The sequence below is a fragment of the Heteronotia binoei genome, chromosome 2 (assembly GCF_032191835.1).
Source record: "Heteronotia binoei isolate CCM8104 ecotype False Entrance Well chromosome 2, APGP_CSIRO_Hbin_v1, whole genome shotgun sequence".
NCBI classification, from domain to species: Eukaryota; Metazoa; Chordata; class Lepidosauria; order Squamata; family Gekkonidae; genus Heteronotia; species Heteronotia binoei.
Window position 1 is genome coordinate 152,072,513 of NC_083224.1, and position 26,617 is coordinate 152,099,129.

Below are 26,617 nucleotides of genomic sequence, written 5' to 3' on the forward strand. Positions count from 1 at the left end.
GAATCTTTCGGGATCAAGTGCCGTGTTCTACTGGAGAAAGTTTTCCTTCCAGACGTTTCGTTCTCAGCTGCAGAGAACATCCTCAGTGGCGTTGCAGCCGGAGCAGGCGCTCAGACCTTCTTGGCTGCTGTGCATTGAGTGGAGCCAGGGCTGCTTGAGAGCTGCTATTTCTAGGCTGGAGGGGGTGTGATGAAAGGGCAATTGGTTTGTGGATGTGCCCATTGTTTGGTGGGGCTTCCTGGAAGGGTAGTGATAAGGAAACTGGCTGTTGAATGTGACCATTGTTCTGTGTTAATTGCTGGGAGGGTTGGAAGGGGTTTGAAGATAAGGAAGATGGTTGTTGACTGTGCTGATTGTTCTGTGGAAGCCCCACCTAACAATGGGCACATCCACAAACCAATTGCCCTTTCATCACACCCCCTCCAGCCTAGAAATAGCAGCTCTCCAGCAGCCCTGGCTCCACTCAGTGCACAGCAGCCAAGAAGGTCTGAGCGCCTGCTCCGGCTGCAACGCCACTGAGGATGTGAACGAAACGTCTGGAAGGAAAACTTTCTCCAGTAGAACACGGCACTTGATCCCGAAAGATTCTACAAACCCTAATGATCTAAACAGAATGTGACTGAATGTATGAGAAATGTATTTATCTTGACCCAGCAATTCCTTCTTGGTATGAGGGTTCTGTGGGAGAAATGGAACTGCTCTGCCAGGGAGGGCTTTTCTACTGACTTCAGTAAGAACTTTGCATGTACATAGGTCTGTTTGCAAAAGGCCTGAATATCTACTGCAAGTGTGGCTTGTGGCCTTGTTCATGAGGGACTAAAGTGGGCTATGAGTACATGAATGTCAGTGATATGAAGCTGTCCAACCTAAAGATATTTAGATTGTGGATTAGGACAAAACCAAAAGCTGAGATGCGTGCCCAGATAGCTGCACATTTCAAAAACTTTTATCATTTGGTTGGCTTTTGCTGTTGGAACCCGAATATCCTATCTGTTTCACAGAGTGCTAATTGCTAACTTTCTGCTGACGGAAGGGTCCACAATGTAAATATCTTCATCTTGAATAGCTTCATATAACTGACACCCATTCTTGTAATAGTGGATTTGTGGAATAGTAAGGAAACCTTTTATTCATGGATACTGGCATACAGTTTGGCAGCCATTATCTATATACACTGTCTCAGTGTCTGTACATTTAAATAGGCTTCTCAACCCTCCCACCCTGGCGGGGGACCCCAGGATTTCCACCCTCTTCCCCCGCTCCCCAAAAAAACGGAAGCGGGGGGAGAGGGGGGAAACGGCGCCGGGGAGCATGGCGAGCTGCCCCATCCCGGAGCAGGCGAGGCTGCCACGCCACCGCCGCCCCCTCCCCGCCCACTGCAGCTGCTCCTCCAAGATGGGCCCAGGCTGAACCCATCTCGGAGGAGCAGCCAAGAGGCGGCAGCAGCGCAGGCGAAACCAGGGTAGGGCGGAGGCAGGCCAGGAGCATGGCGAGCTGCGAATCCGGGCCCTTCTAGGACCCGGACTCGCGGCTCGCCATGCCCCTGGCCCGCCTCCACCCCCCCTCCGATTCCACCCCAGAGGCGGAGCGGAGCCGGCGAGGCCGCTGCCACCCCCCCCGCCCCACCGTAGCTGCTCCTCCGAGATGGGATCAGCCTGAGCCCATCTCGGAGGAGCAGCTGCGGTGGGCGGGGAGGGGGCGGCGCAGCGGCCTCACCCGCTCCGCGTGTCTCCTGGCTTCAGTGTGTCTCCTGGCTCCAGTGTCTCCTGGCTCCACCCCAGCCATGGCGAGCCGAGAAGAGGCGGCAGCTGCGCAGCGGCGTCTCCCGCTCCGAGACGGGGCAGCTCGCCACGCTCCCCGGCACCAATTCCCCTTTCCCCCTAGCTCCACCGCAGTGTCTCCTGGCTCCACCCCCAAAGTCCCCAGATATTTCTGGGATTGGACTTGGCAACCCTACATTTAAATGTTTCTACTAAGCACCTGCAAACACCTTCTGTTTGCTTGAGCTATTGCCGCCAGCTCTGAGTAATTTTTGTAAATGTTCAATGTTATTTCATAAAAATTTATTGGACTAAAATTATAGCAAAAATATTTTTTAAAACACATTCTGCTGACTTTTCCCTCAGTGAGATATCTCTGTATTGGCATCACTCAAAAAGGATTAGGTCCCTAATCTCTTTTGGCAGCTTATTTCACCAGTCTGAGGTTAGGTGAATGTCTTTTGGGCTAGGGACTGCCAGTAGTAGGGTTGCCAAGTCCAACTCAAGAAATATCTGGGGTCTTTGGGGGTGGAGCCAGGAGACATTGGGGCAGAGCCAGGAACAAGGGTGTGGCAAGCATAATTGAAGAGAGTTCTGGCCATCACATTTAAAGGGACAGCACACCTTTTTAAACGTCTTCCTTCCATAGGAAATAATGAAGGATAGGGGCACCTTCTTTTGGGGCTCATAGAATTGGACCCCCTGGTCCAATCATTTTGAAACTTAGGGGGTACTTTGGGGAGAGGCACTAGATACTATACTGAAAATTCAGTGCCTCTACCTCAAAAAATAGCTCCCCCAGAGCCCCCAAAACCTCCAGATCATTCCCTGTTATACCCTATGAGAATCGATCTCCGCATAGGGAATAATGAAGTGCTCAGCAGACGTTTCCCTGCCCCCACCCCTGCCGTTTCTGGCGACTCTGAAGCAAGGGAATGGCCTCTATACTCATGAGTTGCTGCCAACTTCTTCCAAGTAACACAGACACCATCCCAAGAGAAAGCCTTTCAATCGGAAACTGAAGCCTCCGGAGGTGGAAAGGCACATGGTCCTCTGGGGGAGAGGCTTTCCCCTGCTGGCCAGCTGACTTGGGGCGGGAAGGAGCTTGGGAAAGCGGAAGAACTCCCACTGGGACCTGGGGATTGGCAAGCCTAGCCAGTAGGTGTTGGTCTAATGAGTGCAAGGCCCATCGGGCCACATATGGGGAGAGGTGATCCTGCAGGTATTTTGGTCCCTGGCCACTAAAGGCCTTGAAGGTTAAAACCAACACCTTGAAATCGATCGGTAATTCTACTGGCAGCCAGTGCAATTGACACAGCACCAGCAGAATGTGGACCCATGGAGACATCACAGTCAGTGTATGTGCTGCCACATTCTGTGATCAGTGCAGCTTCTGGGTCAGATACAAGAGAAGAGTGAGTTACAATAGTCCAATCTGGAAGTGACAATTGTGTGGATCACTATAGCCCTGTTGTGGGTGGAAAGGTATGGAACCAGTTGCTGCACTTGCCACAGATAGAAAAAAGCTGACTTGGTATCCATTGACTGTGGGGCATTCATTATCACTCTTAGGCTCCATATTCATGGCTCTGCTGTTAATACTGCCCCTTCCAGAGCCGGATTTGTCAAAAACAGGAGCCTATTTCATGGCATTTTCTTGTTAAACTTTACATTCCATACTGTGAGCCTTTTTCATCTCTTAATACTATTCCTAGCATCACCAACTCCCCATGGAAATGAAGAAGAGTTTGCTCAAAGTAATTTACAATCTCTCTAAGGGTTCTGAAGCATAATCTTAGTTTGTATCACTGAACTGACTTTCCAAGAACAGAAAAAAGAATCCTTGCTGATCCCTGATCAAGACTTAGTTTGAGCCTGATATAGCCTTGGATGCAAAAAGATGAAAAGCAATATATCCTCAGCTTCTGCAGAAAATATAGCAGGAATATTTTAAAAATAAAATAACAGAGATGAACAGCTTTTAAGTATTGCATCAACAAGATGCAGGAGTGCTTTACTGTGCTCTTAAATGCCTTGTCTTTGTATGGAAAATAAATTCAAAACTGTGTACTATGTATTTCCTGTATAACCATTTTCATCAGTAGATGTTTGGTCTCCAGCATTTCGGTGAAAGGCTTGTATTTAAATAAGCAACAATATGAACATCTAAATCATGTTATCATGTCTTTAATTTTTCAGAATTCAGCATTAATTCAGACAAACTTAGAAGAGAAACAGACTGTAACAGCCCATTGGGTTTCACCTGATGCTAAAACCATTCAGTTTATGTAAGTAGATATTTGAAGATTTTCATTTGAATTTTTACTTTTTTAAAAACCCTAGAATTTCTGTAGCTTTCTGAAACATCCATTGATTTAATTTTTTCTTTTAATATTTCTACTCTATCCAGACATTTAAAATTTTTATTTCAAACCAAGTGGTGGCAATTCTAGCAAACATCTCCAGGGTTTGCTGGTGGAGACATTAGGGTTGCCAGGTCTTATCTGGCTACCGGCCGAGGAATCTTCTTGTGTGTGTGGTGCAATGATGTCACCCAGAAGCACGTTGCATAGAGATGCTCTAGCAATTTGGTAAGAACTCTATGGTGCCATAGAGTTTGTACCCAAATTGCTAGAGCATCCCCCACATGATGTGCTCCATATGGTGATATCACTCAGAAGTGATGTCATTGCACAGGCATGCCACACACAATGGAGCTTTTGGGGGGCAGGGATCTCCCTGCTGACTAGCTCCGTGTGCGGTGGGGGGGAAATCTCTGCCTCCGGATGACTAAACAACCATATCCAAAGCATACAAACACTCCAGGATGCTGGGAAGCCTAGGTGACATGGAGAGTTATACTCATAGCAATGGATAATGGAATATAATTTCTGTATACATTCCGTCTCAAAGTTTGGTATGCATCATTTAATTTCATTAGTCTCCCAATCTAATAAGATGCTTTTGACCCCATTTTAAAGGGTAAAGGTGGGGTGTAAATGTTTTCAGTGAATGAATATCATGCACTACTGGGCTGCATACAGGAGTAGCCAGCCTACTGTGAAAGTGCACTCACTGCACTTGCAACATATCTGAAGATAAAGGCTTGAAATTAGAGGAATTTTTTTCTGTTGGAAGAAAAAGTAGATTTTCAGTGTTAATGGGCTAAGTCTTTTGTCAACCACAAAGTGACTCCTTCCTTCTCAGAGCAGGATTGTGTATAGCCCTGGGTTGACTGGCCCTCTTGAATCAGGTGTGAGGAAGATCATACACCTCTCTCTATATAAAATGCAAATTGCAGGGTCTTGCCTACTTAATTTGCCCAGGGGTTATGCAGGGAAGGGTGAATGAGTTTAACCTTTCATTTTGCACTTGGCTTTGCTCATCAAAATCAGGCTCCCTGCCTTGGTTTTAGCATTTAACCGGAAAAAAATACCTGTTTTTAAAAGACACACTTTTTCCTTAAAAGTGCTTATGGTGGAGCCAGTTATTGTTACCAAAACCAAGCAAAAGTTGAAGGGTTAAACCCCATGCAACTATAGCACAAATCAAGACTGTACAAGCCTGTATTTTATAGATAGAATGAGTTGTATAATCTTCATAATGTCTGTTGGAGCCCTCAGTCATGACGCTCTCTCCCTTACCCTTTCTTGTTTAATATCAAAGTGCAGACGGTGGAGGTGCCTTAAATGAAATAATAATAAAGTGCCAAAAATTGGCTAACCATGCACATTTGAAAAATAACCAAGACCAAAGCAGTCAGCCTGCCTGTCATTCCTCTACCATCTTTCTGTCAGATTCTTTATATATAGAAGTGAATTTGTTGAGAAACAATGTGTCACCCCTCTGCCTATACCTGCTCCTCTTTTTGTATGCACCTGTACACAGCCCTAGATGTTTTGAGAGATTGCCTGTCCTCTTTTTTTTTTTCTTGTTTAGCAGTCTGATGTTACAGTGAAAAGGTAGAATGTATAGTCATCTGTAGCCTGTCTTAGTTAGCAGGGTTATGAAAGATCACTAGTTGAGATTTTAGAGAGCTTAGGCAAGTGACAACAGACAATACTGAGCTAAATGGACCAAAGGTATGAGTCTATGCCTTGGATTCACCAGAAAATTTCTGCATATGCAGGAGTGGGTGATTTTCACAGACACGCCCATGGCAGCCATCTGACTCCTTCATCATGTTGTCCCTCAAAAATAGCACTGGAGAAGCTGCAGCGGGAGAGGGCAGGGAAATCCTGCCCTGTTTGATTGTAATCTCTTCTGTCTTCAGAAACCTTCCTGTGGATTCAAGCAATAATGTTTACTAATGTGCTGTCCTGCAGCTACTGAATATTTCTACACAGAGCAATAGGCTTGCAGTTCTGGCTTGGGAAATTCCTGGATATCTGGGGGGTAGAGTCTGGGGAGGCCGAGGTTTGAAGACAGGAGGATCTTCATCATGATATAATACCACCCTCTAAAACAGCCATTTTCTTCAGGGGAACTAGTCTCTGTTGCCTGGATATCAGCTGTAATCCCAGCCACTATCTCTAGCCATTACATTGAGTAGGGATGCCACAGACACTCCCCTAGTGAGGGCGGGGGTCTCCCACTACCAGGCCCCATCTCTCCTCTGCCAATCAGCTGGCCAGTGAGGGAGTTGCTGCAAAAAAGGGAGGAACACCCGATAGGGTTGCCAAGTCCAATTAAAGAAAAATCTGGGGACTTTGGGGGTGGAGCCAGGAGACTTTGGGGGTGGAGCCAGGAGACATTGGGGGTGGAGCCAAGAACAAGGATGTGACAAGCATAATTGAACTCCAAGGGAGTTCTGGCCATCACATTTAAAGGGACAGCACACCTTTTAAAATTCCTTTCTTCCATAGGAAATAATGAAGTATAGGGGCACCATCTTTTGGGGCTCATAGAATTGGACCCTCTGGTCCAATCGTTTTGAAACTTGGGGAGTATTTTGGGGAGAGGCACTAGATGTTATACTAAAAATTTGGTGCCTCTACCTCAAAAATAGCCCCCCCCCCCAGAGCCCCCAATACCAACGGATGAATTCCCTATTATTCCCTATGGGAATCGTTCTCCATAGGGAATAATAGAATGCCCAGTAGACATTTCCCTCCCCCCCCACGCTTTCTAAAAGGGGGGAGGGCCTCCAAACCAGGGAATCCCCTGCCCCCTCCCTCACACACACACACACACACACACACTTACCAGATCTTCTTCCGGAGAACTCTTGCTGTGAAAGTGAAAGCAAAAGAAAGGGCGGGGCTGTTCTCCCAAGCCCTTCCTGCTCCCTGCCCAGCCTTAAAGCGGCAGACATTTTACAAACGGCTCAGGAGCTCTATAATGAAGCCTACAGGTATGTTCTCCCCCCCTCCACCCCCCACCCCCCGCTTCCCACTTCTTGAAGACCGGGAGATGAGGCTGCAAACCCAGGGGACTCCCGCCAGAGCGGGAGGGTTGGGAAGCCTAACACCCGATGTTTTAGTGACATGACCCAGATATAATGATGTCGGTACATTGGGCACATCAGGGTGATGCTCTGGTTTTTTGGGGCAAAAACTCTATGGTAGAAATGAATTCTATCATAGAGTTTTTGTCCAAAAACCAGAGCATTGCCCTGACATGCCTACGTCACTGGTTACTTTGGCAGTCACGTGGGCACATTGCTAGAACATTGGGTGGGATTTCTTGCTCCTGATAAGCCCACTCTCCATCCCCCACTGGCTGCCCGGAGGGACCTGGCATCCCTAACATGGATGCTAGCAACCCTATGAAGCTATCACATTTGGCTTGCCACTTGACATTTGCAACAGTGTTTGAGCTGCTGAAACTGAGGGGCATTAAAGGGAACAGCAGAAAACAAGAGAAGTTGGGGAAAATATTTATCTAGCTATTTATTCTTATTAAAATATTGATACCCTACCTTTCCATTTGAAACTGAGAAAATCTGCAAAGCAGATTGAGGACATTCTTCTGTATATTTCAGCTGAGCCTTAAAGCTGTAGCCTTAAATGCTGTAGGCTGGACCTGAGCAGAAAGAAAACATGGATTTGGAGGGTGGCCTTACTGGGAGAGACAGTTTAGTTTTCATTTTGTAGAGCAGTGCTAATAAAAGCTTCAAAGTGTCTCTGGCATCAAATAAGCAAATTCAGATACCTAAGGAATTCTGGCATGGACAAGCATAGTCAGATATGGAGACGTTTCTTAGCTTAATAGGACATCAGGATGAATATCAGGGTCCAGGTGCTATATTAGTTGTAGACATTTTTTGGGAAGTCCTGGCACACATGACTTTAAACAGGAAGTTCTTCTCAACCTTTTAAGTTCAGTATTGTTTCCCCTGACTGACTCTCCAAGGTCACCTGCAGAGAAAGATCATTGCCAACACATGTGTCCAGTATCTTCTTTAAACTAGAGGTGCCAGAGATTTTGCTAGGACTTTCTGCATGCAAAGCTTGTGCTCTGAGCCTCTAACACAGAACCCGAAGCCCATCTTGGGCACCTTATAAAACAACAACTTTTTAACAGAGATACTTTGCTGCACCATACCAGATAATTGCCATAATACAAAATGTGATTTATTATCTTTTCAGAGCAACCATTTTTCAAGATCCTGAAACATACTGGGTTGTTGTTCCCAGTGTAGTCCTCTTTCCCCGAAATTCTAGTGAGTCAGCAGATGATTCCAAAACTGGTGGTGAATCTCAATCAGCCCAAGTATCACCCAAAAGCAGGAAGAAGGTTTGTTGAAATTACTTGGTCTTCATTACTTTTCCTTTTAAATATTCTGGTTTGGAACCAAATGTGTTGTTCCACGGGCATTAACAGGGTATTGCAGACAGAACAGCTTTATGTTAGTGGAGGAGAGGGTGATTTCCCTCCTCTTTTCTCTTTCATTGCATCATGCTATTCCTTGATCTCCAGCAGCAGAATGGGGGCTCAGAGGGCTACAATAGAAGTGGAGAAGAGAGAAATCATGCCCTTCCAGCTTCACTCTGATAACTTAGCTCCAGGCCTATGGATGCATTTCAGCCAAAACTGAGCACTTCCAATGTTGAATTCAATGGGATATAGCTAACCGTGTGCTTCCATTAATTAAACTCAACAGGGGAGTAAAGCTGCTTAATTGTACCTGGGCTTGGTTTATGTGATTTCAATTCTTCTAGTGTTTTATGTACATGAAGAACACAACACTGAGTTTTATGTTCGACAAGGTAGCTGTGATACCAACATCCAGAATTGTAGAGATAGCTGCTTTCTTCTGCACCTGACCCTTCCACTGCCTCTGCTGCCATGGTCATTATCCACATTCAGAGTTTTGTTGTGGCACTCTTATTTGAATTAGCTTCATGTCAATGACCTGATCCAGAATGAATAAATTCTAACGTGAGTCCCTTTCGCTATACACCAGATATTTTGCTTTCTTTACAGTCTGCTGGTATTACTCTAAGAATAAACTGTGGCCAGGTAAGGATTTTTGAACTATAATTCTCAATATATCTTTTATAAAAAATGAGTTGCTTTTGGTTTTTGTTTTGTTTTTTTGCATTGTGTGTGTGTGCCTGGGTCTGAAAGTCATGGAGACCTCTAGTGATTCCTGCTGGGGCATGGAGGACATTCAGAGAAGTGGTTTGATAGCCTGCCTCTGCCTCCCGACCCTAGTATTCCTTGGAGGTCTCCCATACAACTAGTTGCCAGGGTTGGCCCTGCGTAGCTTCCAAGATCTAATGAATTGCTTTGGATTGCATTAAACCCATTATTTGTGTTGTGAGCAATGTTCCCTCTAAGCTGCAGTGTCTTGTGAGCAAAAATTCTACTTTGTGAGCTACTACCATTAACGTTGTGAGTTACTGCATAAATTATTGTGATCTGGGGTAATTCTTCCTAAGCTAAGACAAAAATGTTTGAGCTGGAGGCTAAAAAATCTGTGAGCTAGCTCACGCTAACTCCGTTTAGAGGGAACACTGGTTGTGAGTACGGTTAATCTGGGACAATAACTCTTAAATAACGGAAGCACTTTTCTGCTAGATATATATTTAAAGTGCCTCAACATAATTGGTGCAAGTTGATGTTGACATTTTTGCCAAAGTCTTTAAACATATAAGGGGGGGGGGGGCATTTTCTGAAACATGATTCACACTCCCTTTCCCACACTTCTCTGCATGCTTGGAAGTGAACTTGTACTTCTTCCTCCTCTTGCTAAGGTAGGCTTGCTAACTCCACCTTGGGAATTTCCTGGAGATTTGGGGGTGGTGCCAGGGGATGGTGAAGTCTGGGGAGGGGAAACCATAGACTCTCTGATGCTGTAGACTCTTCCCTCCAAAGCTGCCATTTCCTCCAGAGGAACTGATCTCGGTAGCCTGGAAATCAGCTGCAATTCCAGAAAATCTTCAGACCTGACCTGGAGGCTGGCAACGCTGGTCCAGAGACACAAAAGGAGGCTAAAATATTCTGTTTCACCATTACAAAGAAATAGGGGTGCCAGGTCCCCTCATCTGTCCAGTGGGTGGATTTGGGGATGTTGCACGTCCCTGTTGAGAGGTGGGGCTTCCCCCCAGCCAGTGGGTCCATGGTGTGGAGAACCCCCTGACACTGGGGGATCCCCCACTGGGACCTGGGGGCTGGGAACCCTGCAAAGAAGTATGGGTATTAGGAAACATGAGGCTCTTTCCTTTTTCTGAAGCCACTCCAAAGAGAAACCTGATTGGTTATAGTCTTCTGGTACTGTGCTGAATCAAAGAATGTGTATTTGGGTGGACTTTCTGAAATTTTACTGTATCCATATTTTTTGTTACTTTCAGGGTGGCAGTTATGCAAGCAGCAGTGAGTGTACCAAGGTAAGCTGTCCCCCCCCCCCCATCTGTACCATGAATGTGAGGGCAGTTTTACATACATACATTAATTGCCATCAAGTTGCAATCAATTTATGGCGAGCCCAGCAAGGGACTTTCAAAGCAAACGAGAAGCTGAGGTGGTTTGCCATTGCCTCCCTCTGCAAAGTTGTTTTTGGTGGTCTCCTATTCAATTACTGACTCTGCTTAACTTCTGAGATCTGACAGGATTGGGCTATATCAAGCCATCTTTCTTCTCTCCTGATCAGGGCTGGATCTAGGGGGGGCAGAGGGGGGTGCTTGCCCCGGGTGCCGATGGAGGGGGGGCACCAAATTTGGTATGGAGTCCATTATATTCTATGGGACCATAAGATAAAATGGCCCGTAAGGGTGTGCCATTTTTTAATTTTGCCCCCCTCAAAAAACATGTAGATCCGGTCCTGCTCCTGATGACAACTTTAGTGTCTCCTTTACCATTCTTTGGACTCTTTCTTAGTATTATTTATATAATTAGTCTTTCCACTAGCAAACATGATGGTCCTGTGACTTTTCAATATGAGCCTGTAAATTAAGAAGTGCAAATTCCAAAATGGCCTAAAGAGGACTGACATGCTCATGGGCCTCTTTCTGGCATAGAATGTTGATGGCAGTTGAGCAACAGTTAACAAATGGAAAACAAAATGGTGAGGAAGAATTGGCATGCTAAACCTCCTACATTCTTATAGAATTTGGGGGGGGGGATTATATTAGGGGGAGTTTTAATTATTCATCCCTCCCCCATTCCTTGCAGACCCCCAATTTCATGTTCTCATCACTGCTGTGTTATTTTCCATAGCAAATTCACTAAATAACATGCCATACAATTCCTCTCTCTTCTGATTTCTTATTGATGATCTGCCACAACAAATCTTTATTTTTCTTGAGATTGCAAATTGTTTGCCTGTGCTTTCCATCAGATTCTACCTTCTCCTGACCCTGAAACCCAAGTATTTTATAAAATAGTTAATTAAAAATAATATCTGGTTGTTTCAGATATATCAGGGTTCCCCATCAGGCACATATTCCAGCAGTCAGGTAAGTTCCAGTTGCATTGTTTATGACAAGACATTGCAGTGGCTGTCTCAAAAATCCTTAAAGGCTGATTAGTCATGCTGTTAGAATGTAGCCTTCATCTGTTTCCACCAACTACATGATACTTCAGCTCAGTCTGTGATCTTGCATAATGCAGTGAGTACTACATTCAAACAATGCAATTTATTTGGAGGCCCTGGGCAGCTAGCTGGTTTATGCAGTATAAACATTGTAATGTGACTTGCATGTATAAGAGAAGTATCATAGATCGACTTCCATAGATAGCTTTCCCCTTTTACGTGGGAGTCAGTTTACATAGCTGCAAGTCATCAATAAATACCAAGAAATTAATAGTGCAGAGTTACTTCACTTAAAGCTAATATTCTGTGCAGAGTTACTTCACTTTAAGCTATTGATTTTAATAGCCTGAGATTGGAATTGCACTTGTAAGAGATGACAAACCAGGTAATGTCCGTGGATATGTGTACTAGCCCTTACAGTGAAATCCCATGTGGGTGATATATATATATATATATAACACTCAAAGAGCCAGTGTCGTGTAGTGCTTATGAGCAGCAGACTAATTTGGAGAACCAGGTTAGATTCCACACTTCTCCACATGAAGCCAGCTGGGTGACCTTTGGTGAGTCATAGTTTTCTCAGAGCTCTGTCACCCCCCACCCCCATAAGTCTAGCTTGCCACCTAGTGGTGCCTAACATTAAAAAGAGCGAGTACCTCAGGCAACCAGACAATCTTAGAATCTTCTGGCTATATCACACACAATGCGTATGATAATAATAATTTTTACATCACATCAGTGCTTTTCTTGTAGAAAAAGCCCAGCAGGAGCTCTCCTGTGCCTTCCCCAGCGTGCCTGCCACAGCAGGCACGCTGGGGAAGGCTGAAGCCATTGAGGAGGCATTTAAAGATGCCTCCCTGCAACTTCCCCAGCGTTCCAGCCCGAGCCCTGGCCAGCCCAGGCGGAGCTCCATTCCTGTGTGCTCCTGCCCCCCAAAAGCCTGCATCACACACAGAAACACACACTGCACTTTTCTTCCCAGTGGGAACTCAAAGCAGTTCACAACATAATTCTCTTCTCCTCTGTTTTATCCTCAGAGCAACAACCTTGTGAGTTAGATTATACTGACAGAGAGTGACTGGCTCACAGTCAGCCAGCAAGTTTCATGGCAGAGTTGTGAGAATCTGGGTCTTCCAGATCTAATCCTCTAACCACTATAGCATGCCAGCTCCCTGCAATGATTTCAACAGGCTAGGCTAGGGATAACTCTCCATGTGATTTCAGTGTTAATGTCCTACTGTCAGTTGGACATTTCACAGAAGAAAGAGAAATGTCTTGTTGAGTAGACGTGCTGATGAGCATGGACAGAATAGCTACCAGGTAGGAGCTGGCACAAAATAGCAGCCAGGTAGGAGCTCCATCTACACATTGGACTAAAAGTGGAATATGGGTTTTTAAATTAATGTATATGTGACAGCTGTTACATGCATCAAATGTTTGGGTGCAGCACCTCACCATGTTGGCAGCTGAAAACATCACTGTTGCACAATTACAGGAGTGTTGCAAAGTAGTGCAGAGGCAAACTACTCAGCAACAACTGTTATAGATGGTAAACAGCTGCACAAAAGTGGATTGCTTTGTGAATAAACTGAAATGTGGATTCACTGCTGAACAACTTCCACTTGGCACCATTTTATGTGAACCTGTGCGGGCTTGTGCTATGAAATTACCTCCAAATTTTTACTTTCTAATTTCCAATAATTAAATAATATTGAATCCTCTAGCTTATCCTATAGCTTGTAACCAGCAAGAAAAGAAACAAAACTTAATGTGAGAAGGGTGAACTGTCTCATTTCATCCTGCATTCTATCTAGAAGGTACAGGATATCCAGGCTGTGAAAAATGGCATTCCTTAAAATCAAGTGTTTGAGGTACAGATTGTAAATTTGATTTCTTTGCCAAGTTCAACATTTTCTTCTCAGGGTGGTAGCGGGCAACTCCAGGTAAACTGCTTCTGCCAAGAATCTGAGGTTACTAGAGCTCTGTTCACATGTAACAATGAACACACATACTATTTGTGTACTGTGCACGCATGATCTTCTTGAGTAATTATCATGTTCCTTTCAAAGCATGTATAATTGAATGTGTGGTTGAAATTGGACTGTGCAGGTACTGGTCCCTGGTTTCATTTGTCAAGTGAACCCATGTTGGCTCTTTCTTACAAACAGATGCACACATGTACATGAGGTCACTGCAACATGCAAACTGGGCTTAGTTTGGTATCCCTTTCAATTAAGACATTGTATTCTCTGCATATGTCACTCCAAAATAGGACTAATATTTCTCTGCCAGGACTGTTATACGGCATGGGGGAAGGCAAGAGTCTCTGAATTGGGCCTCTGTAGACTTTTCAGGTACCATTCCCCACAGCTGCTGTGTGGCAGTGAGGAAAGCAAGTGAGGTCCAGAGATCCGAGACCTGACTTGTTACAAATTGTAACATGTAGTTTGGCCCTGAGATAGTTATAATCTGGAATAGTTTCAGGTGGATGCTGGTTTGCAGTAGAAGTCTCCCCAGGCCACTCCACCAGTGGTTCATCCACTACATTATGCGTCAGGATGTTCAGGTGGTTTGTAGAGTCCCTCCTGCTGGATTGCAAACTCATAGAGCTGCTATTTTTGCTTCCTTCAAGAAGGACCTGCTGTGTCAGGAGCAAGGGGCCCACATTTCTAGCCTGTCTTTGCATGTGTGATAAAATGGCCTGCAGAGTAGAGAGGTAAGGGCTTTCAGTGGTGGAAAGAATTCCTCCAAGGCTCCTATACCTTATTCCTTCCTTCCTATGGTATGCCCCTGTTGGCTAGGTCTGTTGTTTCATGTTTCACATGTTCATAAGCTTGCCATTTCTCTTCCTGTCACATAATTCTGATATCATGCCACAGCTCAGTGGATCCCATTCTTAGTTGGTCCTCCTGGGACTGGGAAACTTGAAGACCACTGTACTAAATCTCTGTAGCTCTCTAAAAGCTGAATTTTAATCAATGTGTTAACTAGTTATGTTCAAATACCTTGTAAAACTAATGTATTGATTATGTTGTTAGCCGCCCTGAGCCTGCTTCGGCGGGGAGGGCGGGATACAAATAAAAATTGATTGATTGATTGAAAAGCAGGTGTCCTTTTCTTTTATGTGATGTCTGATTATGAGGAAGTTACACATAACCTAATTACATTTATTTAGAAAGAATATTCACATCCACATGGGGTAATTTATTGTGTGGATTTAGGGCAGTTGTAAGCAAACATCTGTCAAGTGATACTTACCAAAAGAGTTTGGTTGTCTTGTGTCTTTCCATCAATGTCATGCTTGATGTACTTGCTACTCTGCTCTTATGTTGTGTCACATGATCTGCAACAACCAGACCACCTTTTTGGCAGGAAAGTTGCCATGGGCCATTTTTACCCCTTGTGAATCACTGCTTTGAGGAAATAGAAGAAGAAAATGCCTATGGGAGATGGAGGGAAATGCTAGCTTTTCCTTCTTTACTACACATGCAAATCAAAAATCTCAGCAGATTACTACCTTGGATTCATTTTTCTTTTTGAAATCGCAAAAAAAACACATTCTGGTTTCTTCACAGATTTATTGTCTCCAATGACAACAGTTACTCTCAAATAAGTATTCTCTCTGCAAAGTAGATGGATTGCGATGCAGGCGGCTAGTGCTATATATTGCAGGTTTTATTTCATGCATTAAAGCATTTTTCAAAAAGAAATAACCCATTTTATTTTCTTCCAGGGCGGTGTAGTATACCAAGGAGGTACCAAAAAAGGTGGCTGCCTTGGTGTAAGCATACTCTTCTTTAGACTTATTAAAGCCCTTATTGAACTATGACCTTGGTGGTATTGCGGGAGTTTGGGTAATCATTACTTTGATTAATTCAAAATAGCCTCAGGTTTTTTTAAGTAACCAAAATTGCATTGGAGCAGCACTCCAGTACCTATTTATTTTTATAATTTATTTAATTTCTATCTTGCCTTCCCTGAGAACAAGCTCACAGCAGGTTACAACATAAAAACTATAACAATAATCATATTCTTCTTTAGACGTGCTTTCTGTTATTTTTGACTGGCTTCCTGTTATTTTGTCTCTAAACATAAACAGTAAAAAGCATGTTAAAAGGTGTTTTCAGTTGCTACCCAACCACTGGGTAGCAACAGTTGCTAACCAACTTCTGTAAAACTCCATTCCTTAAAAACCAAAATTCCATTTCTTAAAAGTTTGCCAAAACTTGAATACTTTCCAGAGTGCTACAAAACTTTCTTCTTTAACAGCACAAGTTGGGTGATTTAAATTAATGTGTATATGCACTCACAAATATGCTAGGAATGGAATGGAATAGAAACTGAAATAAGAACATAAGAGAAGCCATGTTGGATCACACCAGTGGCCCATCCAGTCCAACACTCTGTGTTACATAGTGGCAACGCCCCCCTCCCCCAACAGGTGCCATCAGGAGGTCTATCAGTGGGGCCAGGACACTAGAAGCCTTCACACTGTTGCCTCTCCAAAGCACCAAGAATACAGAGCATCACTTGCCTCAGACAGAGAGTTCCAACAATATGCTATGGTTAATAGCCACTGATGGACCTCTGCATCATATGTTTATCCAATCCCCTCTTGAAGTTAGCTATGCTTGTAGCCACCTCCACCTCCTGTGGCAGTGAATTCCATGTGTTAATTACCCTTAGGGTGAAGAAGTACTTCCTTTTATCTGTTCTAACCTGACTGCTCAGCAATTTCATTAAGTACCCACAAGTTCTTGTATTGTGAGAAAGGGAGAAAAGTACTTCTTTCTCTACCTTCTCTATCCTATGCATAATCTTGTAAACCTCTCTTGTGAATGAATATACAAATAAATAAAAGGCTCACTGTCATGATGTATTGCTGGGCTGATTGATACCTATGCTGTGCTAATAAGTCAGTCTTGAAACTCAGGACATGGAAGTGGCTACTGAGCCTGTTCAGAGTGCCTTTCCCTGCCGCTATGTAACCATAAATGGCATTCATACCTGGTTGTACTAAAGTATTCAGAGGCAGTGTGTAGATGACTTATGCCTATGATGCCAATAAAAGGACTTGCTTCTATTATCATGTGCACATTTTCTGATATGTGGTAAGCTTCTGTTTTCCTTTCAGTTTGGTAATACTTCATTGTAAGTTAGCAGATGCAGTTCTTGGGAATGTTAAACTGAGTCCCAGTTCATTTCCATTTAGAAATTGATCACTGACTACTTGCTGTAAAAAAATAAAAAATAATTCAAAGCCAAATTATTTATACCTTTTTTTAATCTTTAAGTTTGGATACTTCTATCAATCAATATTATTATGACATGTTGCCTTTAAAAGGCGAAGCAAAATGAAATATCCAACTTCTTCTCCTCTGTTTTCTACACAGGGTGGAGTTTCAAGTGTCTACAGCAAGTATGGCTGCCGTGATGTAAGTTTCCTGGGAGTTTTGGTGTGCAAAGGAGGGCCAGTGCCATTAGCTCAACCCCTTCTGCTGAGTTACTGTCCTGTTCTTTCTGATCAACCATATTTTTTACAAGCATGTTACTAACCAACATCACCTTGGCCTGGTCTATCCATCTAGCAGAATGGAGAGGTAGATTAGGCTGTACCGTTTCAGGTTCAGATGGCAGCACACATTCTTAATGCTCCCTTTTGTAACGCCCCCCCCCCCCAAAAAAAAACCTCTCTGTAAATGAAAATTCAGCACATCCAGAATAAAAGTTCTAGAAAAGCCTGTCACATACTATCCTTGTTTTCCACTTGCTGTGAATTATTTAGGGTGAAATATGACAAATGTAATACCTGCCCTACGGTTTGGAGTGGTACAATAGAAAATTAGAATTTAAATGACCTCAGTAATGAATAATGTATTGATCAGAATCAATGTTCCCTCTAAGCTGCAGAGTCTTGTGAGCAAAAATTCTATTTTGTGAGCTACTGGTCTTAAAGTTGTGAGCTACTGGCATTAAAGTTGTGAGCTGCTGCATAAATTATTGTGCTCTGGGGTCATCCTTCCTGAGCCAAGACAAAATGTGTGAGCTGGAGGCTAAAAATCTGTGAGCTAGCTCACACTAACTCAGCTTAGAGGGAACACTGATCAAAATATATTGGACTAGATCCTATGAAGGATAGGGAAGGGAAGGTGATTTTTTTGCTGATCTCTCTCTCTTTCACTGTAGACCTCTGGTTCCCCTCTCATGCTGTCCCTGGATTTTCCCTGTTCCTTAGGAGCAATATTTTGAAGGAACATTTGGGTATACATTAGGAGAGAAGAGGGAAAGAAGTTGCATGTTGAGGATGGAGATCCTTCCATCAGAAAAAATTTCCGAGCTATTGGATCTAGCTAGTAAATGCACATTTAAACTTAGATATATACTGTATGTAGGGCTACCAGTCTCCAGGTGGTTGAAATTTAGACTACAGAAATCAGTTCCCCTGGAGAAAATGGCTGCTTTGGAGGGTGGATTCTATGGCATTATATCCCATTGATGTCTCTCCCTTCCCCAAACCCCACTCAAATCTTCAGGAATTTCTCAACCTGGCATTGACAACCTTAGCTGCAATACAGGCTTAGATGTGGCAGTAAAGAAACACTGTGACGATCTCTACATTTCCCCCTCCCCCCAAGATGGAATCTTTTTCTAGAGCAGGCCTGGATTAATTTTCCCTGAATTATCATTGAAACTGTTAAATCTTAAGCGATATGACAATACATCTTAAGAAATGACACTTTGTTGAATTCTTTAACTAAAAATAAATTAAGGTTTGTTTGTTTTTTGTAGGGAGGTATAGATTACGGTAGCAGCAACTCATATGGACAGGTAAAGATGCTTTATCTATAATATCAAAACCAACAGTAATTCTTGTGGCAACTTAAGTACTGATAAATACATGAAGCACTACCTCAGCAAACAGATTTTTTTTTAAAACACACATTTGAACACAGAGAATTTTTTTCCTCCATAAATCTCTGATAATGTAATTCATAAATCCGATGAAGTAATTCCTAGTCCACAAACCTCAGGTCACAACAATTCTCATACCCTTGGGTTTTTCTTAATTTGTTTATTAAGGCCCTAATCATGCAAACTATTAAACATTGTACTCAGAACTAGAAAACTTTACACAGGCTCATGAGTTTCCTTACTGGTTTTTACAGGGCCATTTTAACAGCATTATGGACCTCAGGCAAAGCAGTGTACTGGGCCCCTACGACAACTATTCACAAGAATAAAAATATAAATGGTCGATAAATGGTCAGCCTATACAAAGTATCTTTGTATAGGTCTACAAGATGACATTCAACATTTTTTCAACTTGCACAAATAAAAAGCTTATCCATTCATATATTCACAAACTGTCAACACCTGGTTATTAGTACTGCATCATACACAGATTAGTATGGGGCCCCTATGCTCTTGGGGCCCTTGGGCAAGTGCCTATCAGGCCCATGAGTTAAGACAGCCCTGGGTTTTATACTTCTCAGCTTGTTCCTAGAACCAAGGTTCTCAAGGCGTAACTACAGTTGTACAGAACTCTCCACATTTGTTTAAACTCCCCAGCTGTGTGGGAGTGTGGCACAAGGGGAGGGGACTTTTAAGCCTCAAGGTACAATTTTCCTCATACCCATAAATTATTTTGATTGACTGATATTTCTAGGTTAACAGTTTGCCAAGTATGAAGCAAACTTCCTAAAAAGTGTGTGTGACTCCTAGGGAAGACAGGAACTGCTTCTTGATTCCCCATACCTGCTACAGCCTTCCTAATGACCAAAATATCAATATTTGCTTTCTGTTTTCCCTACAGTCTGTTTCAACTGTATCAGATACCAAAAAGGTATGTACTCTTTCTGAACTAAAACAGTGAACTATTTGTCCACAAGACTTTCTTCTATACAACCAGCATATCTAATGGTCTTCAGGCCATACTGAGGTTGGTGACAGGACCAGTGCAGAGTAGTCATCACAGTATGAGATGTAATATCAGTTTGACTTTTCTTGCACACCATGGCCACAGTCAAATGTGCATTTCAGGACATTCCCTTAGAAGCTTCATTGTAAGCCCATGTAGATTAAGTGTACCCTATTAAGACACATCTTTTGATAGACTTCTCCTAACACTCCTTGTGGTATTAAACACTGAACTGGAAAATTCTTATACTGGTATTTCTCAAGTGAAATATCTAGGTAACTGATGAAATTCCATTGAAATGAGCACCAATTCTCAAAGGAGAATCTTCAAGGGATACAAGTATGATGAAAGTTCCTCTGTTCCACACTAACAGTTCAGGGCAGGCATAGGTATTAATTATAATTATAGCCAGAGTGCCTCCCACCCCGGGTCCAATGCTATTGTGTGCCCATCCAGGGGACTGATCCGATTTTACCCATGTATAAATCTTCATATTAAATACTTTGACAGTCACAGTAGCACATAGGATATGGGCCTTAGAATCCCATGCAAATGTGCAGCACCTCCCACTCTGGTGCAAGAGCTGAAACTAGATGAACAATGCTGGCCTAAGCAGTGTTATACCTTTCTAAGCCCATTGAAGTCAGTGGGTGTAACTCTGCTAAGCTTGGCACTGTAAGTCTGGAGAAGCAACAGCCATTGCCACATTGCCTTTCCCATCTCTTTCTCCACCCCCACAGTTCAGCAAGAGAGATCCACTCTCAGAAGAAGCCATCCGCATATGCTACCCATGTGGATGCAGAATACACACCTGTATCTATGTTGTTCATCTGCTATATCATCCACTATTATTAGGCTTCCCAATCCCCAGGTCCCAGCGGGGGATCCCCCAGTTTTACAGGCTTCCCCCCTCCCCCAGCCAGCTGGCTGGCAGGGGAAGCCCCACCCCCACAGCCATTATGCACCTCCATAAAAGATTCTCATAGGGAATGATGGGGAATTGATCTGCGGGTATTGGGGGCTCTGGGGGGGCTGTTTTTTGAGGTAGAGGCGCCAAATTTTCAGTATAGCATCTAGTGCCTCTCCCCAAAATACCTCCCAAGTTTCAAAAGGATTGGACCAGGGGGTCCAATTCTATGAGCCCCAAAAGAAGGTGCCCCTATCCTTCATTATTTTCTATGGAAGGAAGGCATTTTAAAAGATGTGCTGTCCCTTTAAATATGATGGCAGGAACTCCCTTGGAGTTCAATTATGCTTGTCACACCCTTGCTCCTGGCTCCGCCCCCATGTCTCCTGGCCCCACCCCCAAAGTCTCCTGGCTCCACCCCCAAAGTCCCCAGATATTTCTTGAATTGGACTTGGCAACCCTAACTATTATAATTGTTCATTAAGTAGTTATGCTGATAATAGTTGTGACCAACTAGAGCTGGACCAGGGCTTCCTTGAATCAAACCCTCCTTCCCACTGACTGCCAGGATGCAATATTCTCTTCTCATTGACTTCAAATGGCATAAATATAATTTATCTAATGGAACTGGAAAATACCATTCGTTTTTAAAAATAACTAAGAGATAAAATTTATAAAAATTGGAAATCTAAAGAAAAATAATAATTTGTTTGTTTTAGGTGTATTGATTTATTTGTCCTTTTAATTATTTGATTATTTTCCATGTTAGGGAGAAATCTGAGTTTCTGAATGATTTGTTTGGTTGGTTGGTTTGTTGACGTTTTTTTCTTAGTTGAAATTTCCATATCTCCTTATTGCATTTTTATTTCCATTCATCCCTTATTTTCTGAATAAAAATAATTCATGGCAGAACAAATCAGTGCTATACAAAAAATTCCTGTGATTTAATTTCAAAACAATGTCATTTGGTGTTTTGTTTTTTGACAGACTTTTCAGTATCCTCCTAGCAAGCCCTACCCACCTGAAGTAAGTTCTTTTACAAAACTAAATTCATTAATTCATTGCTGTAGTATTCCTTAAAGCTTTCATGAATATGATATCTAGCTGTGAATCTAAGTGGTTGCCTAGTGACTCTTTGTTTCCTTGTCAGACGTAACTTTTCTTTTAAAAAACCAGTTATTTGGCAAACTTATGAGGGATGTGTTTTCTTTACAGCGTACATCAATCACATCGGTAAGGATGTTTTTGCTTCCCTTGTTCTGCCCTAACCTAGTCATGGCTATTCACACGTTAGATTACTAGTCATAATGAAATTTATGTCCAGGTGCCTGCCATAAGTTTGGGTACTTGTGGATCTATAATGTCTGAATACATTACGATTGCTTTCTGACACTGCTCTCCTACTAAAAGTCCAGTTTCATAGGGAACAATATGTTAAATGCATAAAATGCACACCTTATGTTTTAAAGAGTTATTATAAAACTTGGAAATGTGGGGATCAGCCTTTGCTATATGCCGTTTTACATAGTTTTAAACATGCTAAGGATATGGGGGAGACCTTATATTTCATTCCTCACACCTCCCCACCCCAACACACCCGTCACACAAACCACGTGCAAACCCATGATACATACAGTATATCTAGTACATGGGTAACAACATCCTCCTAGATTGGACCACTGGTCCATCTAGTCCAGACTCAGGGATGCCAGTCTCCAGGTAGAACCCGGGGATCCCCTGGTATCACAGCTCACCTCCAGACTACAGAGATCAGTTCTCCTGGAGAAAACTGATGCTTGAGAGGATGGACTCTAGGGCATTGTACCCCACTGAGATCCTTGTCCTCCCCAGGCTCTGCCTCCAAACCTCCGGGAGTTTCCCAATATGGATCTGGCAACCCTACCCCCTGCTAATGGCTGGGGGGGACTATCAAGTAGTAACCTGCTTTTACAGGCCAGCCAGTTGCCCCAAAGGGCCAGTAAACAGGCCTCCTAGCACCGGTATTGCCTCCTAGCACCGGTATTGCCTCCTAGCACCGGTATTCTAAGATTTACAGTCTCTAGGTATGGAAGTTTCCTTTCGTCATCATGGCTAGTAGTCACTGATTGACCTAGCCTCCATGAATCTAAGTAATACCATTTTACAAATACTCATCACTATGTCTACTGGCTGTGAATTCTACCGTTTTAATTACTTGAGTGAAGTACTTCTTTTTACATACCATGAATTTATTGCCCATCAACTTATTGTTCTAGTATTATGGAAGAAGGAGTTCTCTCTGTTCTCCTCACCCAGTTGTAGTACAATTCTATTGCACCCAAATTTAGCCTTTCCCTCCTAAATTGAAGCTCTAAAGCTCTTCAGTATTTCCTCATAGGAAAATGTTCCAGCTGTTTAATGGTCTCAGCTGTCCTGTTCTGCATTTTTTTCCAGCTCTGTAAGATATTTTTCAGATAAGGCAACTAGAATTATACTCATTATTCCAAATGAAGCCTGATCTCATTAAATCATGAAAGATAAGCCTTGGTTAGGACTTGGAGGAGAGACCACCAAGGAAGCCCAGGGTTGCTATGCAAAGGCCCATAATGGCAAACCACCTCTGTTTGTCTTTTGCCATGAAAACCCCATGAGAAGACACCATAAGTCAATGGCAACTTGACAGCACTTTCCACTACCAGTAGCTTTTGCATAAAGGCCAGTAGTTATCCTTAAATTAAAAAGCTGTCTAGGGAGCAAGTCAGCCAAGAAAACCCAAACATATCAAATGAGCCCAAATCCCTGCTGGCACTTCCTGTCAACAGTCTGTCCTATTATTACCCAGGTTGTTTTGAGAAGGAACATGCCCTGGCTGCTCTGTCCCAAGCACAATCACAGTATAACACCATAGGCATGGCAATAATAATGGTGTATGTGGACATACAGTATGGATGAAATTAATTTTGATTTCCTTTTAGCAACTTGCCAACTCTCACTATAAGCATATTCAGGTAAGCATTCTTTCCCTACTTTGTTTAGAGCAGATTCAGTAGTCACTGATGCAGAGTCTTCTCTGTAAAATGCAAAATGAGGAATTAAATGAGAAGAGATTACCAAGTTTACTGTTTCAAACCAGTGGTGTGCTCTCCATAGCCTGAAAGCCACATGTGGCTGTTTCATGTGCCACCTCCAGCTCTTCTTCTGATTCCAGTTCATGGGGATTCACATGCTTTTCCTCTGGTGTGCTCAGAAGTAAATGCATGCAACAAGTTTCACTAATGTGCACAGGCAGCCATAAAAACTGTGAAATTGCGTTTTAAAAAAAGTTTACATTCTCAGGATGCCTAATTTTGCATGAAATGCCAGATTCTTGCACCTGTCAAATCCTTAGGATCATGTAATACCCCAAAAGTTTAGCTGGTGTAAATCTCTGAAGAACAATTGACTCCAAGATTAATTTGCTACTTAGTATTATTGAGGGCTAATAAATGATAAGTCAGGTTGGTGGATCAGGTTCTGCCATGGAATCACAGGAAACTGTTGAAACAGGGGCTCTGCTAAATTTGCAAAATAAGAGAAAGAATGCAGTATTCATAATCTCACAGCATTTCATTAATGCAAGCAAATTTCTTTCTGCTTCCTTTGCAGAGCACTCAATATGGCAGCAAAGTACAGACCCAGGTATGATTTAATCTTTTTTTTAAAAAAAATTAGCATGTATACCTTCATAATAATTAATGGCTGGTATAAAAGATCAAGAGTCCAGTAACACCTTAAATTCTAATTATATTTGTGTCAGGATATGACCTTTAGTAAGTCACTGCGCACTTCTTCAGATACAACTAGAATGTGAGTCCATCTGTCCTAATTATAGGAAAGTGAAGTTTACAGAATAACAGTGCAATCCTATGCAGAATTACTCCAGTCTAAATGCATTGATATGAGTGGATTTAACCTGGATTAGCTGCATAGGATTACAATGTAAATGCCTCACTGCTCAGGAGCCATTAAAAGAAGCTTGGGATCTTGTCCTGTGACAGGGGCAAAGTTTTTATATTGTTCATTTCTATGGCTGAATCTCTGTAGGTATTTCTGGGACCTAAAAAATAGCCACACAAAAGGGAACAATATATATAGAAGGGCAGTTCCCTTCTCCCTAGTGCTGTTTTCTTGTTTGAATGTACTGTCTGGACTCCTTTTAACATCAATAGGAGAAAAAGACAGACACAATGCTAGTCTCAATTGTTTTCCTGCCAAGGCTAAAGGCAACTGGGAGGGGGCAATTCGATCAGGAAACTGTGAAGATGAAGAGTTAAATTCCCATTTTCCAGTGCTATGATCATGATACATATTGGGTTTAGTTTACTGGGCTTTATCATCAGTCACCATTCTATTTTTCGATAGACTAGATCAACTTGTTTGCCTGTGGATTCAGAACATTTGGACCCTGTTTTTGAAACAGCTGTAGTAGTCATTCTGAGCTGGACCCTGTTTTTGAAACAGCTGTAGTAGTCATTCTGAGCTTTGTTTCATGTATTGGGGTTTTTTTCCCTCCTATACCCAAGCTTATAAAAGTTTGTGTTTGATCAGTGACACCAAAGGATTCATATGTCTTTGGTGGAGTGGAGTACAAAGATTATCTTCTTCCATCAACTAAAAATCTATTGCTTCTGTGCTCATTCAGAATTAAGATATGTTATCTTTTTACTTGGAAATATCATCAGTTCTCATAGCAGTTATATTTTGATTTGGAAGAACTTCACTGTATGTCATCTCTGCCATGGTTTCACTGTGTGGCTTTGTGCAAATCCATATCTCTCAGCCTTGTTTCCCTGCCTATAAAACTGAAATCAAGATGAACTAACTGAAAGGATTTTTATGGGGATCACTAAAGAACCATGTAACTAATTCTGCTTTTCTGAAGCAGCAGCTACCTCCCAGAGCATGGTAATTGTCTTGATAGACAATTCTATCCTCCGGGTGGTAGTTTCCACTATTACAATTGATCTCCAGGCAACAAGAGATCAGTTCACCTGGAGAAAATGGCCACTTTGGAGGGTGGACTCTATGGCATTATACACCCTTGAAATTCCTCCTATACCCAAGCTCTGCCCTCTTCAGGCTCCACTCCTAAAATATCCTGGTATTTTCCAACCTGGAGCTGACACCCTAGTTTTGAATGAATCAAACACAGATCAAAGTCTTTGAATGAGCCTAATGTAGGCCTATAAATTAACTTCCCCAAAATGCAGTACAAATTATATGTGATAATAGTTCACATGCACACATACACATGAATTTCAATTGAAATCAAATGAATTTTTGATCACGGACAAGGTGCTAGTATATCTAGGATTTTGTGAACAAGTTAATTACATATTCTCTATGGTAATACTGTGTTTTTTTGCTTTTTAGTTGCAAAAATCCAAAACCATTCAGACATAGTATGATAATTATATTTTCCTCGAATGATTATTTTTATTTCAGTAAATGTAATGCTATTCACGGTGAGGAAATGTAAATGATTGCTGTCACTTATTCCACCATATGTAGGCATATTCCCATATTGGAAGGTTACAGCATCTTCTCCTGTGGTGAGAAGAATTTTACCATTCTCTTTAACAAATGGATGTACCCATTTAACAAATGGATATACCCATATACCCAGCTCCTTATTTGATTATGAGTACACTGTAATATATTACAACTTTTAAATGCTTATCTTGGGAAGTCTCTGTACAAGTAGTGAAAGGATATCCTGTAATTATTACAGCTTGGTAATCTACTACTTTTCCCCCTACAGAGTTCACAACCTCAAAGTGGAATCCGTATTACCATCCAGGTAGCTATAATCAGTTTCCATTACCTTCCAACTGATAAAAATGACAAAAGCTATGAGTACAGTAGTAGTCTGGAGGAGCAAGACTCCTTCTGCAGGAAGGAGGCCCTTGCTTAATAGAAGAGAATTGGAGGGTTTAACCCAGGTTTTTTTTAGTCAGGTGCTCTCTGTATTGCTTTGTAACATTTGAATCATCTCTTTAAATTCTGATTAACTGATTTAGATAAGAATAATTCTT

The 26,617-nt window shown here is 42.4% G+C and overlaps 1 protein-coding gene and 1 long non-coding RNA gene across 2 annotated transcripts in view; both read left to right on the plus strand.

Moving 5' to 3' along the window:
* The window catches only part of LOC132567362 (putative ferric-chelate reductase 1), a 29,175-nt gene extending 11,881 nt beyond the window's left edge, over positions 1–17,294 (plus strand). The window contains exons 4-10 of the mRNA XM_060233038.1: positions 3,960–4,048; positions 8,351–8,498; positions 9,189–9,224; positions 10,559–10,594; positions 11,621–11,662; positions 15,473–15,520; positions 17,133–17,294. Coding sequence (XP_060089021.1) covers positions 3,960–4,048; positions 8,351–8,498; positions 9,189–9,224; positions 10,559–10,594; positions 11,621–11,662; positions 15,473–15,520; positions 17,133–17,294 — 561 coding nt within the window. The remainder of the gene's footprint in view (positions 1–3,959; positions 4,049–8,350; positions 8,499–9,188; positions 9,225–10,558; positions 10,595–11,620; positions 11,663–15,472; positions 15,521–17,132) is intronic.
* Positions 17,295–18,546: 1,252 nt separating this feature from the next.
* On the plus strand, positions 18,547–26,382 carry LOC132567665 (uncharacterized). Its single transcript, XR_009555106.1, has 7 exons — positions 18,547–18,567; positions 19,553–19,582; positions 21,552–21,590; positions 21,780–21,797; positions 23,519–23,551; positions 24,189–24,221; positions 26,344–26,382. It is a non-coding gene; the product is annotated as an uncharacterized LOC132567665 (long non-coding RNA).
* The last annotated feature ends 235 nt before the right edge of the window (positions 26,383–26,617 follow it).